The sequence below is a fragment of the Patagioenas fasciata genome, chromosome 11 (assembly GCF_037038585.1).
Source record: "Patagioenas fasciata isolate bPatFas1 chromosome 11, bPatFas1.hap1, whole genome shotgun sequence".
Taxonomy (NCBI): Eukaryota; Metazoa; Chordata; class Aves; order Columbiformes; family Columbidae; genus Patagioenas; species Patagioenas fasciata.
The window spans coordinates 21,247,572-21,262,689 of NC_092530.1; the positions used below are offsets into that span (position 1 = coordinate 21,247,572).

The following is a 15,118-nucleotide window of genomic DNA, read 5'->3' on the forward strand; positions in this document are numbered from 1 at the left end:
GGCGGGGAGCGCGGAGGGCGCGGAGGCGGCGCCGGGGCCGCTGCGGGGTGCGGCGCCTCCCCGCTCCTCGCTGCCGCCGCCGCTCCTCCGCGCCGCCCGCAGCAGCCGCCGCCGGCGGGCCGCCCCGCTCCATGGCGACCCCCAGCCCCTGCATCGTGGTGAGTGCGGCCCCCGGCGCCGCCGCGGCCTCCCCCCCGCGATCAAGCCCGCCCGCTGCCGCCGCGCCGGGTCGGGGGCTGCCCGGCGCCTGAGGGGTGGGGAGGGTCTCCCCCTTTGCCGCCGCCAGCGGCTGAGGGGTGGGGGGTCCCGCCTGCCCCTGGAAATGTGCTGATCCGCGAAGGAGCGGGGCGGGGGGTCCCTCAGCGGCGGGAGCCGCCACCCCGCGGAGTCACCTTGAGGGGAGCCCCGGCCTCCCGGCGCCGGGCCCGGGTGCTCCCCCCCCGGTCCCGGCGCTTTCCCTTCCCCGGGGCCGCCGGGCAGCGCGGGGGTGGGTCTGCGGTCCCGGGGGCTTAACCCCGGGCGAGCCGGAGTTGCCGCCTCGGAGATGAAGGTGAAATAAGTTCCCACCGGCAGAGCCCGGCGCGGCTCAACTTCCTATTCCTGTTGCTTTTCGTAGCGTGCGGAGGCAGCGGGTTGTTAGTGAGAGCCCGCGGCGGGCTGCAAGGCGCTGAAATCTTTAAATTAGGGTGTATTTTTGGAGGAAGAGCATCCTGGGGATTTTTTTTTTTTTGCATCGCTGCTATATCTGCTCAGGCTCCTACATATTCATTCTTATTTGTTTATTTAAAGCCGTTGCCGGATGCTCATGAAATACATGTGGTGTCTAATGGCTGAGGGCTGTGGCGGCCACGAGGTTGTGGCTGTAAATCCCTGCAGTCAATTAAAACAAAAATCTGATAAAATCTGTAGGAAGAGCCCATTCGCTACCAAATGCAGGAAGGAAGGTTTAGCAGGCATGCTAGATATAATGATGGGTCTGAACCACGGGAAAATACCATGTGTTTTGTGAGGAACCTGACTTAAAATAACAGCCTGCTCTGGATTGCAGGGACCCTGATCAGGGACATGGTGCCTGGGTAGGTTATAACAGGTTTGTTTTGGATGGGAGGGTGAGATACTAATCAAATTCCCCATGTTAAATACTCATTAGGGGTTAAATGACAAAAAACATGTAAACAGTTGGCTCTCCACAGGCCAGGTAAGTGCTTCCTTGGGCATGGAAATAGGGTTGTGCCCTGCAAGGGCAGCAGTAGCCAAAGTGGACACTTAAAATGCCTGCGTTGGTGAAGCTTTATTTTTCCCTCTGAAATTCCTTCATTTTACATGCCCTAGTGTTCGGCTGCATAACCAGAGAATTAAGTAATTAAGAAACTGTCGTTTTCAGAATTCAGGGAAGGCTATTCTTGATGCCGTTGCAACAATATGCCCTGAACCTCGGCAGTGTTTGGTACAATTATATACATGTACTAATCCCTTGTCCTAATTAATATACACTGGCTAATGTAGCAGGCTGTTTCATACAAGGAATTTGCCTGTGCAGAACAGGTTGCTGAAGTAGGGCTTTCATTTCGGGTTCTGAAAGATCTTGAAGCTCCAGGGTTTGCAGATGGTGGTCTGAGACCGCTCGATTCGCAGCAGTGTCACTTGTCGTGCTCACGGAGCTGTCTTGTCTTCTGGAAACCACCTTGTGTGTTTTGTTGTCGTGTCCTAGAGATTTGGAAGATGTCCATGTGAAAACCTCTGCTTGCTTAATTGCAAATGCAGGTTTTGCATTACATGGGGAAAATCAAAGGTGTAAAAAAGCTCCTTGATTATTTTTTTAGCGGATAAGGAGATTAATTGAGGTGTAGTAGTTTCTTTTTCCTGCCCTCTGATGCAGGAGAATGTTGATGGGATTTGATTTCTTCCCCACATTGTACTGCACGACAGCTCATGTCATATTTCAGGCAACTCTTGTGAACTGTAGGTTCCGTTTGATTACACTTTACGCTATGTTCAGTGTGAATAATGTTTTTATAGAGAGGGAGAGTAAAGGTGATCCCGGTGAGTGTGATGGGTTTGATAGCTCCCACAATAAAGCAAAGGACTTGCAGTTTCTTACCACAGATTTTCTATATGGCTTTGTAGAAATCTCACCTTATTTCCTTTTCAGATCGGCGATGATGAACAAGGTTACGACCTGGACTTGTTCTGCATACCTAAACATTACGCAGACGATTTGGAAAAAGTCTATATTCCTCATGGGCTCATCATGGACAGGTTTGTTTGCCTTGGGACAGTGACTGCTCCAGCTGATTCCATGACTCTGAAATCAACACTGTTGTAGAGATAGTTTTGCTGCCTGGTGACTGTCTAAATAGATTACATGTAATTAGGGCCTAAGAAGTACAAGTGCGAATTAACTCTTTCTTGTTTGGCTTCTAAGAGTTTGCACGTTTGCCGTTACGCTATTGATTGGAAATTTGTTGTAATTCTCAGGCAGAATTTTGTGGTGCGCAGCCATCTGTGACTTTGTTTCCAGTGTTTCTCTGATGTTTCACCTTCTTAAAGCCTAATTAGAAGACATAATTTGTTGTACCAGTTCAGTCTGAAAGCAATTATAGCCTCTTGAATTTCTTTAGGATATTAATAAAAGTAAATTATTAATCACATAGTTTTAGACTTTCTCATGTTCGTATGGTAGATAAGTAATAGCCAGCTTGCTGCTACCTTCTGGGAAGCACATCAGCCTCTGTGAACAGCAGTCTGTCGGTTCTGTGGTTGCTGAAATCTGTGATGCCGTGGAAGTTTTATCTCATGCGATCAGAAATAGATGCATAAGCCTATAAGGCATTTTTGGTTTATTTTGTGTTTAATAGTTGCCTAATTCCCTTTAAGAGAATGAACAATAAATTCAGCAAAGGAGCTGTTTGAGACACACAACCGTTTAAGAGTGGTGCTGGGTGGATCTTCCTGGAGATCTTATGAACAGGAATGCATCTAGATTTTGTGTGGTGCTGTTTGATTGAACACAATAAACTCTGCTATAGAATATTTTTTAAATATTTTGAAAACTTTGCACTGGAAGTCCATATGTAGGAAAAAATTGGATGAAGTGCATGTTGTTAAGCAACTGACGTAACTTTTATAGTGGTAGGCTTTCTCTGAGGAACCTGCTGTCAACTGGCACACAATAAATATATAGCATGCTTTCTGAAGTAAACTACAAGATAAAATTAGAAACAATGCAGAAAAACGGCGCAGTTTTCTCTTGCTCTGTTTCGTTGGTACTTTATTTTGCAGTTAGGATAAATTTTTGGCCTTGTAGCTTGGCAGATAAACATAAGGTATTTTGTCTACAATATGAGAATTTTCTTGCTCCTCAGATAGTGAGGGCTACTGTCTTTTTGATTGTGGTCGCTTACATTGCTCTATGCGTGGAAGCTGAACCTGTCTTTGGAAGGAGAAATTGCACCTTAGCATTGCATATCTGACAGTGAAACAGCTTCAGGGTGTTAAGATTTGCTTTGGCTGAGTGTGACGTATGAAAACAAAGGCGTTTGGTAGTGCTACTGTTAGCATAACCTTGAAAACCAAAGCTTTGTTGACCAATAACGTATAAAAGTGACTGAAGTGGTAGGCATGTATTTCTGAGCGAAATGTGTTGCCAAGTTTGCTGTTCGTGTTTGCTGCTGTTGTCACTGGTATAAAATGCTGCTGCTATAGTAAGCAAATGCAGTGTGTTATGACAACTAACTCTTTCTTGGTTTTGTACAGGACGGAGAGGCTGGCACGAGAGATTATGAAGGGCATGGGAGGACACCACATTGTCGCTCTCTGTGTACTCAAGGGTGGCTATAAATTCTTTGCTGATTTATTAGACTACATCAAAGCCCTGAACAGAAACAGTGACAAATCAATCCCCATGACTGTCGACTTCATTAGGTTGAAGAGTTATTGTGTAAGTATCTCTGCAAAGCTGTGCAGTTTTTATATAAATTTTACTAACTTCAAATTATTAACAGAGGTGGTTTAATATTGTTACTGCCAGAATGTGCTAATATTAAACAAATAATTAAGGGAATTAAGAGTTACAAGCTAATTTACTTTTTCTCTACCTTATTTTATAACATTTTCTTTTACACTTTGATATCTCCACAGCCCAGTAAAATCCTTGTGCAGAGCAGAGAGACCTTTTCCATGTCTTCACTTGTTAAACAATTTGCTCTGTGCCCACTACCCTGTCACTAAAGCTGTGGCTCTGGAAGAATACACAGGATTCTCCTGCAGCTGTGGTTAGAGAAATTTAATTATAGGAATTTTTATGTGGCTTAGACATCATTAATCAGACAGGAAGATGTGAAAGCTGCAAAAATGGTTATACCTGAGTTCCCTACCTCAGCTTTCGTTGGGCTCAAGCAAACAATGAACAAAATGAATCGGATTTGACCTTGGGGAAAAACTAGATTCATAAAACTAAAATCGTGATTAGTGACTACTGAATATGGCACTACCGTTTCAAGACTAAGCATAGGTTGCCTTAGGTTTAAATTTTTGGAAAATAATTTATTTTCATTCTGAACACAAGGATTTAACTTCGTAGGGAAATCGAACATTCTGTAACATGAGATAATGGGTAAGTTTTATAGAAGGAAGCATGAGGTTATGTTGTGCAGGTCAAAGGAAGAAGCAGCTGTATGTTAGTACTGTATCCTTTCTGCCTTCCTGACGGCCTAGTCTTGTGTTTTTAAGATGGTATTTGTGATTTGTTCCATAAGACCATCTGTAGCATGGAAATAATTAAATTTTTTGGTTTCAGTTCTGGGTGTTTGAATAATTTTTCTTGTGAGGTTATGCTGTTAGTTCTGTCTCAGCAATTTTACATTCAAGTCAGCAGTATAAGCTACTTTTCGCAGTTGTAGATGAGTGCCTGTTCCAGTAGAAAAAAATAGCGATGACTAAATTGGAAGCTCTGCTTCATCCTTTGTTTCATTAAACCGTGAAGCCAGAGATGGAGTTACTTGCAGACTTAGTTTGGACTGTTGAAGGTCTTCATAAATTCATGATTGCTGTGGAGTGATCTGTTGACATCTCACAGCAAAGCCCAGGACTGAGCGGGGCTTTGGTCAGGTCTGTTTGCAGGACGAGCAGCAGCGGCTGCCCAAGGCGCACACAGCAGGGGTTACCTGGAAACCACCTTCACGTTTGCTGAACGCTGGGCACTCGTTTAGCCACGCTCTCCAGCGAGAAGGCAAGGCTGGGCAGAAAGGTTTGTGCACCGTATTTAAATCAGTGGGCGAGAGCTCCTTGGCACCCTTTCCTTCTGTTCCCCTCAAAAAGCTTCAGGCTCCTGCTGCTGGGCCACTTAACCACGAAGCCACCACATGCCCATGTATTCTGCCTGTAAAAGCCACAACAGAAAGCTGAATGTTTCTATTACAGGATGATACGGTAAAGAATAGGAAATGATGACTCCCACCTTTGTTTTGTGAGGAAATTGTGTATCTTTTGCTTTCTTCAAGGAACAGTTCCAATATCTTACTCAGCTTGTTTAAAAAACAGTAGAAAGGCTACACCCTTCCACTCTTTCCACTTTCTAACTTGGAAAAAAATATAGGAGGAATGGTTTGAAACACCTGAAAAAACCCCTCTGTTAGAAAGCAAGGCTGCCTTATATACATTTTCTTTGCTCATACTGGTGTGTTCAGCATGCCGTGGTTCATTCCGGTGCTACAGCTGCTTTTGTGTGTTACTCCCCAGAACTACAGTGCCTTGATATTAATAGGAGAGTGGGTAGCAAAATAAGTTTTATGGAAGTTAAAAGCCTGTTTTTGTAGTAAAACTGAGTAGATGAAGAGAAAAGCAGAGAAATTTAGATGCAAAGCTGTCTAAGCAGAATGTTTTCCTTGAGGTGTTGGCTTCAGGCTTTTTGGCTTTGTCAGCCAAGGCTATAGAAGAATGTTTTCTTGTTCTGGATGAGTGAGGAGCCTGATGCCTTCACTGCAGTATTTATGAGCATTTCATTGCTGTGGACTCTTTTAGGTGGTTATTATTATCCAGACTTACCCAGTCTATCAAGCTATGCAATCTAAAGGACGTAAGACTGTCCTAACATGAACATGTATGTGACAGACAAACTAGGTCTTCCATCATGAATAGTGTCATAATGCTAAATCTGCTCTTCAGTTTCCATCCGTGCTTTCCTAGGCCAAGGGATCCGCATTGCTAGTGATGTGAAGACCATCGCAAGCTGTGATGGATACTGGAAAGCCGAGCTCGCTCTCTTGTCGCTGTCTTTGGATGCGATTACTAGATCACGCTGACTGCCTTTACAGACTGGGTAGAAAGATGTTAAAAACACCCTGGTCGCGTAAATAAAGCAGCTGAACTCGTGTAGTGATTCTGAAATTGATGTTATTGAGGTTCTATTCTTCTTTCAAACTGATCATTTAATATTTACAAGCATGTGTGTGTGTGTGTGTGTGTGTGTGTTCAATGCAAAGTTCGTACTGTTCTGCATCCAAAAATAATTCTCTAAGAATACTGACATGATCAAGCTGTGATTAAACTTTGTTTGTAACTCCAGCTTTCTGAGTCCTTACAGATGAATTTTAGTGATCTGTCAGCTTGTTAAGAAATGGAAAGATGATGTTTGTGAATAGACCCAAATCTCGATATTCTTCACAAACAATTAATTTTGTTCATGGTACAAGAATAATGATTTTTCATCAGTCTTCTGCATTTAAACTTGGAAATGAGCAGACATTGCTTATGTAGTCATGAAGGGCAGCCAAGACAATGGATGTGTTGCGCTGTTGGTTGGGAAAAATGGGGATTTCCAGTGGAGTACGTGGTAAAATCTGGTTAGGCTGGTCAAGGCAGTACTCTGAAAGATCTCTGTTAACCAAGCCTTATAGCAAATACTGTAAAGAATTTAAAATGCCTTTTTAAAAGGTGATCTTGGAGTCACTTGAGTCAGGAGTTACAATCTTGTAAAGCATTAGTGTTTTCCAGCAGCAGCAACGGGAAAGCAGTGAAAACAGAACTAAACAGTAAAACTCTTATGTGTTAAACCACAAAGCATTAAAGTCTTACCAGTACTGAAATCAGAAATAATGCTCCTGAAGATAATTAAAACATCGCTTAATTATTAAGCAAAGTTCTTTCCAATGGAAACCTGCTTACAACCAGTGCCGGAAATTGTTTAACTGTTTCTTGTCCTTTAATTGCTCAGGGTCTTGGTGCCTGCATAGGAATGCAGGTTTATATGCCAATGAAGATTTACGTTTGGCATTAAAAAGTGTAGCAGTTTGTATGGTTCTCAGTGGGAAGGAGCAGGCAAGTTTCTGTATGTTAGATTGTTTTTCTCTCTCTAATGATCATCATACTTTAATAAATATAATGCGAGGTTTACAGTAACCTGTGGGTTTGTGGGATTCCTGTCTGAATATAGTGTGATGCTTTGTAGCCAAACAGATCATCAGGAACCCGACCTTATGCATGTACCAAGGACTGTCTGTCATCTGTGCACATAATTTTAATGGAACAAGTACCTGTAACATCTTTCTCCATCATCATGTTGTAAGGAATGATGGTTTTTTACATCCTTCCATGGAAGGAGGATGAAATCTCTCTCAGCGCAGGAATAGGTAAGAGAGAATCCTGTAACACAAGCAAGGAAAAGCTTAAAGAAGTTATCATTTCAGGTAATTTTAAGATAGGGTGAACACAGCAAAAGTCCTTTAGCTTTATGGATACGGTGCTTAACTGAGGTACAGGCGTTCAGCAGCAGTGTGTGTATGTGCTGGGACAAGCCCAAATTGTTTTGGAGGTCTGTTTGGTTGTTTTACTTTTTCAGCACAGCAATATTGCTGCTCAGTTTACTCACTGTTCGCACTGTTATGGAAGCACTGAAACAGTTGTCTATTTATCCAAAATGAATGTTACTTATAGTAATGAAACATGGTACTTCAGGGTAATTTGAGTGGTGTAACTCAAACTAATGTTTTCTTTAGAACACATGGGGTAAAACTAAAAAGATGCTTTTTAAAAATAATTTGTTTGGTGTGGGTTCGTTTTGTGATTTTGTTTTTTTGGTGGGTTTTTTGTGTCATAGTATTCTTAAAAGAAAAGTATATGTTAGTCTAGTCTGCTTTTACATGCCTAGAGCTGTCAGCACCTCTTTATCCTAAACCATTAACACCACTGGCCAGAGGATAAGACATTTTCTCTTTACTATCATCCCAGTGTTACTTACATTGTGCTTGGTGTGTGCCTCTCTAAATAACGTTTCTGCTCTTTTTGTGATAACAATTTTTGCCAACAATTCACCCCTGCAAGCTGTTTGTAACTTTGGCTTAGAACAGTTCATTTATGGTTTTATCAAAGTTTGGTTTTACTGAAGCAAAATGCTGTGTTGTAGGAATGGTGTACCTATGTAGCTGTTCAATTACTACAAGTAGTTTGATTTATTACCAATATTTGTTGCAAACTAGGCAAATATAAGCTTTTCTGGGTATTTTTGTAGCTTATATTTGTAAATATTAATCTGTGCGTTCTTTGCTGATTTTGTTATTGTTATGATTGCTTATTCTTCCTCAAAGAGTAAGGCTTTTTCAAAGCATTAAAGTTTAAAATGTAAATTGTGAGCCGTATAGCAGCCTGGAAAGTGAAGTGCTTTTTGTCCTATTTCCATATCTGTAGGGAATGCGTAGCAAATCATATCTTTTTAGATACATATGTATATATAATGTTCGCAAATAAGAGATGGTGCCTGCGTTTATGCAGTTAACCAATCTTTAATCTGAAATACCATTTTGAATTTCATCTCTTGTAATTTCTTAGTTAATAGAGGGACACTGTTGGCACTGTGTTTCTGAAAGCATTAACATTCACTGGTTATGTACTTTGCAATTTTTATATTTACTGGAAGAAAAAAATATATTAATTCAGGTAATGGTAACACTCACCCTCTTTTTTAGAATGATCAGTCAACTGGAGATATAAAAGTCATTGGCGGAGATGATCTCTCAACTTTGACTGGAAAGGTAGGGCTCTTCGTATGTCTAAAACCAAACAAAACCACTTAAGAAACCACATACCTGCTTTGTTTTAAGGCTGCTTTATTAGTGTGTAAAGATTATAGAGTTAAAAAAAAATGAAAATGGAAGAGTTTCAATTGCATATTAGGAGAGTGGATAAGCCCCACCGAAGCCGTCAGTTTAGTCTGAACTTAACAAAAATAAACCTATTCACGGTGTTGAGGTCAGGAGCAGAGGTTCCCGTTACAGGCAGGGAGGAGAGAAGGAAACCGGAGAATGTGAGCGGGGAATCTGCTGTTCTCCGGTGGCCGAGCCAGACGTTGGGGTTAAAGCGTCAGTGCCTCCTGCTCTGTCACAACATGTCACTGTCCCCTTCTTGCCAGGGGAGGTTCAACTGGGATATTAGGAAAAAATTCTTCGTGGAAAGGGCTGTCAGGCATTGGAACAGGCTAACCAGGGAAGTGCTGGAGTCACCATCCCTGGACGGGTTTAAAAGGCATTTAGACGAGGTTTTTAGGGACATGGTTTAGTGCCAGAGTTAGATTGGGTTATGGTTGGACTCGACGATCTTGAGGGTCTCTTCCAAATGAAATGATTCTATGATTCTCCTTACGCATATGTAGTCTCTAAGGCATGTATGTCACCGTTCAATGTAAAGGATGTAGATATGACAGAACTGTACATGTCTCTATAATATGACACTCTTTGCTTTAGAAGAATACAAATTATGTAGGTGCTGTTTTTGTTCTCTCTTGCATATATCCAGAATTCTCAGTCTAAATAATTTAAAGGCCACTTTGTACTCGGCATGAGATGTTGAGGAGAATCTTGTTGCCAGCTAATTGTAATTAGAGCATCAGGAATGTAAACTGCATAGAATTTGCTGTTACATGTGTAAACATACATAAATGGTAGTAGAAATATTTAGCTGCAATGAAAATTAATAACTTACAGAGCGTAATATATATCTAAGAAGTGGCATATTCTTTAGATATTAATGCGTTTTCTTTTTTTTTTCTTCTTCCCACCAGAATGTTTTGATCGTAGAAGTAAGTATTATGTTTCACTTTGAAGTTCTAACGTGTGACTGTTCAAAGAGTTGTAGTAGAAGTGATTCTTAAGCCAGAAAACCTACAGGTTTTGGTTTCAAGGTTTCCAGCTTCTGAATTTTGCAAGCGGGCTCTGAATTTGGAATGACCTGTGTTTTGAATTCTCAAGTTGCATTCAACTGCCAAATTTAACAAGGAAAATATCCATGTAAAATTACTTGTATTTGCTTTCAGTTTTCTAGGATTCTATCAATTCAAAATTTTTTTTTTGTTTTTGTTTTCTTTTTATATTTCATTTTTAAATTCTAAAAAGTAGCCTGAACAAAGCAATATAAAGCATATTATTGTTCTGGGTTTAAAACAGCAATCTAGGAAATTAAACTGCAGGGGTAGAAAGAAGTTCCTAGTAAGAATATCTTAAAATATGTGAAAAACAGTTGTAAGCCCAGTGTCCTCGTGTATAATTTGTTTAGAGCGTAGTGACATAGAGAAGGCCAGTTCCTAATTAGCACTTTGCAGTTGCTAAATTCCCGTTCCTCTGTCTTTTGGTGGTTTTTTGGGTGGCACCAGGTACAGTACAGCTCAGTTTGATCTCCTAGTAGGTACTGTTCCTTAATTCTTGCTTTCATAGCTCTTTCTAATGGGCAGCGTTGCTCATGGTCAGTAGGTATTGCTCTGACAAGACTGTTCTTGAGGAAATTGCCAGGTCCAGGGTTGGGAAGCAGCAGCAGTAGGCAAGAAAAATGAACATGCAATCTAATAATGGCTTAAGGCTGCAGATAATGGAAACAGCTTTGTTTGTAAGCAAAGAAACAGCTTTGACAGCTGATTGAGCTGCCAAGGGGAAGGATGTTTCCTCTGTCATAAAACGTGGTGGTGTGGGGGTTTTTGCCTTCTTATAATTGGAGGAGGTTGTATTATTCCACAGGAATCGTATCCAGTTCTAAAATTTGTACAAAAATAATGTGTATACAGCAGTCATCTGTGTGACCAGTGCTGTCCTTTGAAGTATATTTTGCTTCACATAGGCAGATGCATTTAATTATGTATCTGTTCCATTTCAGATGAATGTATGTCTTCAAAGCCCCAGACAGAGAATTAGGTTAGTTTCTCATTTGTTCAGTGAATCATCTGTCCACTGACTTGTCTTATACACTATCAAATATGACACCCTGTACCAGTCATGGTTTTGACTGTCAAACAATAAAAATGCACATTTATTGTAGGTTTAATATCTTGTGCACTGGAGCACTAGGCTTTTCTATACAGCATCCCTTTAATGTCCAAAAAAGTCTGAACAAAATTGATATTCACCTCCAATAAACAGATCATCACACAATACAGAATCAGTAATAGGTTCTATTTTTCTTTGAGAGTATGGAAGTAGCTATCTCTGTCTGTTTGTCAGCTCTTGGGTTTATCTATATATCTGTATGTCTTTAACTTTCCTGGAGTTTATAATCATTATTAAAAGCATTAAGTGTTAAAGGTGGTCTGTTGAGTTTTTTGGTTGATTTTTATCTTAACTGGGAGTTGTGGGGAAATAAGGTGAGAGCAGGACATTGCTGCTGCTTATCTACCTCTTTCACTTCATAGACTTGATTTCAGGCGAGGGTAAGGACTGTCTCTCTAAAGGCTGTGTGATTATTCCAGTCCAAATGAGGAGCCCATTTCTGATGCTTCAGTTGTAAACCAGATATTCTTTTTTCTGCTTCTGTGTGCAGTGAATGGGATTAAAATGCTGTGTCAAAATTCATTTTAGCGTGTTTCGAGTATAGACTTTAGAACTGCACCCAGATATTCCCAGTGCAGTTTCTTGGGCAATTTCTTGCATCTGTAATATAGATTACACTCCTTTTTCTTAATTGCAGTAATGGGTTGTTCTGCCTATTTTCTCATGCATACATCTGTCTGTAACTGAGCTTTACTGCGAGACTAACGTTACTCTTATCATATTCAAGTTAAACATTGTTTATCTAATAGTTGCAAGGAGCACAAACCATAACATCTCTAAAAGGAGCCAGGAAGGTCATTGTTCAGCAACTGCTTTCAAAGTCATTGTTATCCACAACAATTAAGAACTACTGTTAATGTGTGCAATCAGTTTACTGAGCAAGGTCATGTAAGCACAACGCAGCGTCACATGTCACCTATATTTGATTACAGTGTTTTGGCATATTTTCATGCTATTGCGGATGAGCAATTTCTGTGGTAGACACTTGAAAAATGCTACTTTGACACGTTTAATATTCCTTCTTACATGAGTTTTTTATTTTCAGGATATAATTGATACTGGTAAAACAATGAAAACGTTGCTGTCTCTACTTAAGCAATACAATCCAAAGATGGTGAAAGTAGCCAGGTAAATTTTTAATGATGATTATTTGTGCTGTATTTCACCTTAAGAATGACGCACATTGAGGGGGAAAAAAAAAAAGAAAGTGTAAAATACATTTCCATGGAAGAGAAATGGGAGGGAACATTTCTGCAGGAGTCAGATATGATGTGATCTGTTCGAGCTGAGTAATTGTTTAAACTCCAAAAGCACTTCTGCTTGTTACGAGAATGTATGTTCGTTAAAGCTGGCAGAAACGCTGTTCTTCCCAGTCTTATCGTTGGAGGAATTTCAGTGCTTCAGAAGAGGATAGGTTGTACGTGCCTGGTACATGTCTTGCCTTATCATATTATGATCAGATTTGTGGGGTTTTACCAGCATAAGTCCAAGTTAGGTTTAGAAATATATGGAAAAATTTAAATCTTTTAGACTTAAAAAAAAAATACCTTCTCAAGTTGGTAGAGGTGTTTTCCCTACAAATTTAGTCCTTAAATGTAGACTTCTTTTACTAGAGAAGGCGATAAAAAAAACATCAGTGCTCGTCAGCTACATATATGAATTATCTATCCAAACATATTTGTTTCTTGCTCACACTATCCGCAACTTCAGTGCACTGCAGTGATGTACCTGTGCAATGGAGACCTCTTTTTAGTTTGCCTTCTTTAGTTGTAGGATTGAATTAGTTGGCACACCAACATTGTTTGTGTAGTGTGCATAGTGCAGCTGAGCTTTAGAGGTCATTCTGTGAGAGTCACCCAGCCATATGCTATTCCAGGCTTTTCTACTTAGTTATATCTTTAATCAATTAGTTTCAAAACATTTTACAATTAAATAACTTAAAACCAACAAGAAAAGTTTAGTATTATATTATATTATTAGCCAATATCAACGTTCTTCCTACTTTTTAAATTGCATCTTTTGCGCTGCTGTGCTGTGGTTGTGTATTTTACCATAAAAGCATAATGATTGCTGGGGATTAGGGATAAAGCAGAGCTGTGTGTAATATCTAATCAGTTGTGTTGCCATAACGATGTCGAAGCAGTTGTTAGGCGTTCGAGAACAGCTTCTCGCCGATAATCTGGAGGTGACCGGCTGGAGGTGAGGTCATTTGAGGATTTCTCCCTGGCCAGATTAAGTGTGCCAAATTTTAAGTATTCATCCCCATCCTAACACTGCAGTGTACATCATGAACATTACATAGTGTGAGCAAAGTCCAGTTTCCAATTGTTTAAACCTGTTGCAGCAATTTGGGTCTGCCAGAGGCCTTAACATGATCATTCTAGATGGTCTTAAGTGTCATGTTCTTAGTTACCTCACTTGCCTTTCTTCTTTCCTCCCAAAGTCCCTGTATCTCAAAGACAAACGAATATCAGGCTTGTGGGCTTATTCTAAGAGGTAGAAGTGCTTAACTTAATAATGAACAAATCAACTTAAACTATAATAGCAGGGCATTTCTGTCTGCTACAGTACCTCCAACTTAGTATTCCATTCTTTGCACACCTCTGACTATTAATTCTGGAAAAGTGGAGCTGGTTTGTATCACCTGATCATCAGAACCAATTACATTTTTTTAATGGGGGTAATCGGTACTGCCAGTGAAAAACAGTTGAGAACCCGCTGCACAAGTCCAGCTGAGGTTGCATTTAAGCAGCTGAACTTTTGCTTCCTAATACTAAAGCTTTGGAAAAGAGCTCAGTTGGTCTGGCCAGATCCCAAGCTGTCGCTTCTTTACCTGTAAGGTAAATTGTGCCTGAAGTTCCTAACACACATATAGCCCTATTAAGTCACTTTTCACAATGAAAATCCATCCAGATCAGTATCTCCTCTTTCTTACAGACCTGTTAGTTGTTCTTTATGATGTGAACCACTAATGATTCTGGGAAGTTTTGATTTTGTCATTATGATCAGCTACACCTACAAATAAAATAATAGTTTTAAATATGTGTAGTTACGCACATTTAGGGCAAATGCAGCTTCTCTGTCATCAAAACAGTCTCATATATTTGTACCTGCTGCTTTTCCATGTTTCAGTTTTACATTGGTTTCATTTGACAGTTTGTTGGTGAAAAGAACTCCTCGAAGTGTGGGATATCGGCCAGACTGTAAGTGACATTTTGACGACCGTTCTTAATTTTTAAAGCTATGTCAATGTATTATTTACCCTTTGGTTAAGGTCCAAGGATGTTCCAAATAATTTTTTATTAATGATGCTTGATAGCTTTTGCACTTATTTTAAGAATTTAAATATTTGGAATGTATTTTGACAGAGTCAATCTGGATTTGTCTGATCCTTTTTTTTTTCCTGAACTTTTGGTAACATTTTACTATATGAAAAGCAGACTTTTATATTTTGGTCCAGGTTACACCCTTTTCACGTGCAAATTCTCTCAGCGTACACGTAGTCAAATGCTCTGGTCAGCAGAATCTGCTGGGTTCACTTTTGACACTCCTGGGAGTGATTCAGGTGCCTGAGCCCGGCCACCTCATGCCGTTTGGATGTCCTGGGAATGCAGGAGGACCACACGGGGTGGCAGGTCTGATAAAAGCTTGCAGTGACAGGATGTCTAAATTGGCACAAAACCGGTTATGTTTATGCATCAGAATTACTCCTTTCTTGTCTTCTTCTGTCTGTCCCAAGACCACGAAGAAAGGAACAGCAGAGCAGAGACTAAATTCCTGTTGGTCTGGACCATGTACTTTCACTCTGAAAGTAG

General features: G+C 40.5%; 1 protein-coding gene across 3 annotated transcripts in view; it reads left to right on the forward strand.

Moving 5' to 3' along the window:
* Positions 1-15,118, forward strand: part of HPRT1 (hypoxanthine phosphoribosyltransferase 1) — a 20,143-nt gene continuing 5,025 nt past the window's right edge. For all 3 annotated transcript variants that reach the window (XM_071813561.1, XM_071813562.1, XM_065846936.2), the window contains exons 1-7: positions 1-158; positions 2,153-2,259; positions 3,757-3,940; positions 8,961-9,026; positions 10,052-10,069; positions 12,349-12,431; positions 14,460-14,506. In XM_071813561.1, coding sequence (XP_071669662.1) covers positions 132-158; positions 2,153-2,259; positions 3,757-3,940; positions 8,961-9,026; positions 10,052-10,069; positions 12,349-12,431; positions 14,460-14,506 — 532 coding nt within the window. In that variant the 5' untranslated portion in view covers positions 1-131. The remainder of the gene's footprint in view (positions 159-2,152; positions 2,260-3,756; positions 3,941-8,960; positions 9,027-10,051; positions 10,070-12,348; positions 12,432-14,459; positions 14,507-15,118) is intronic.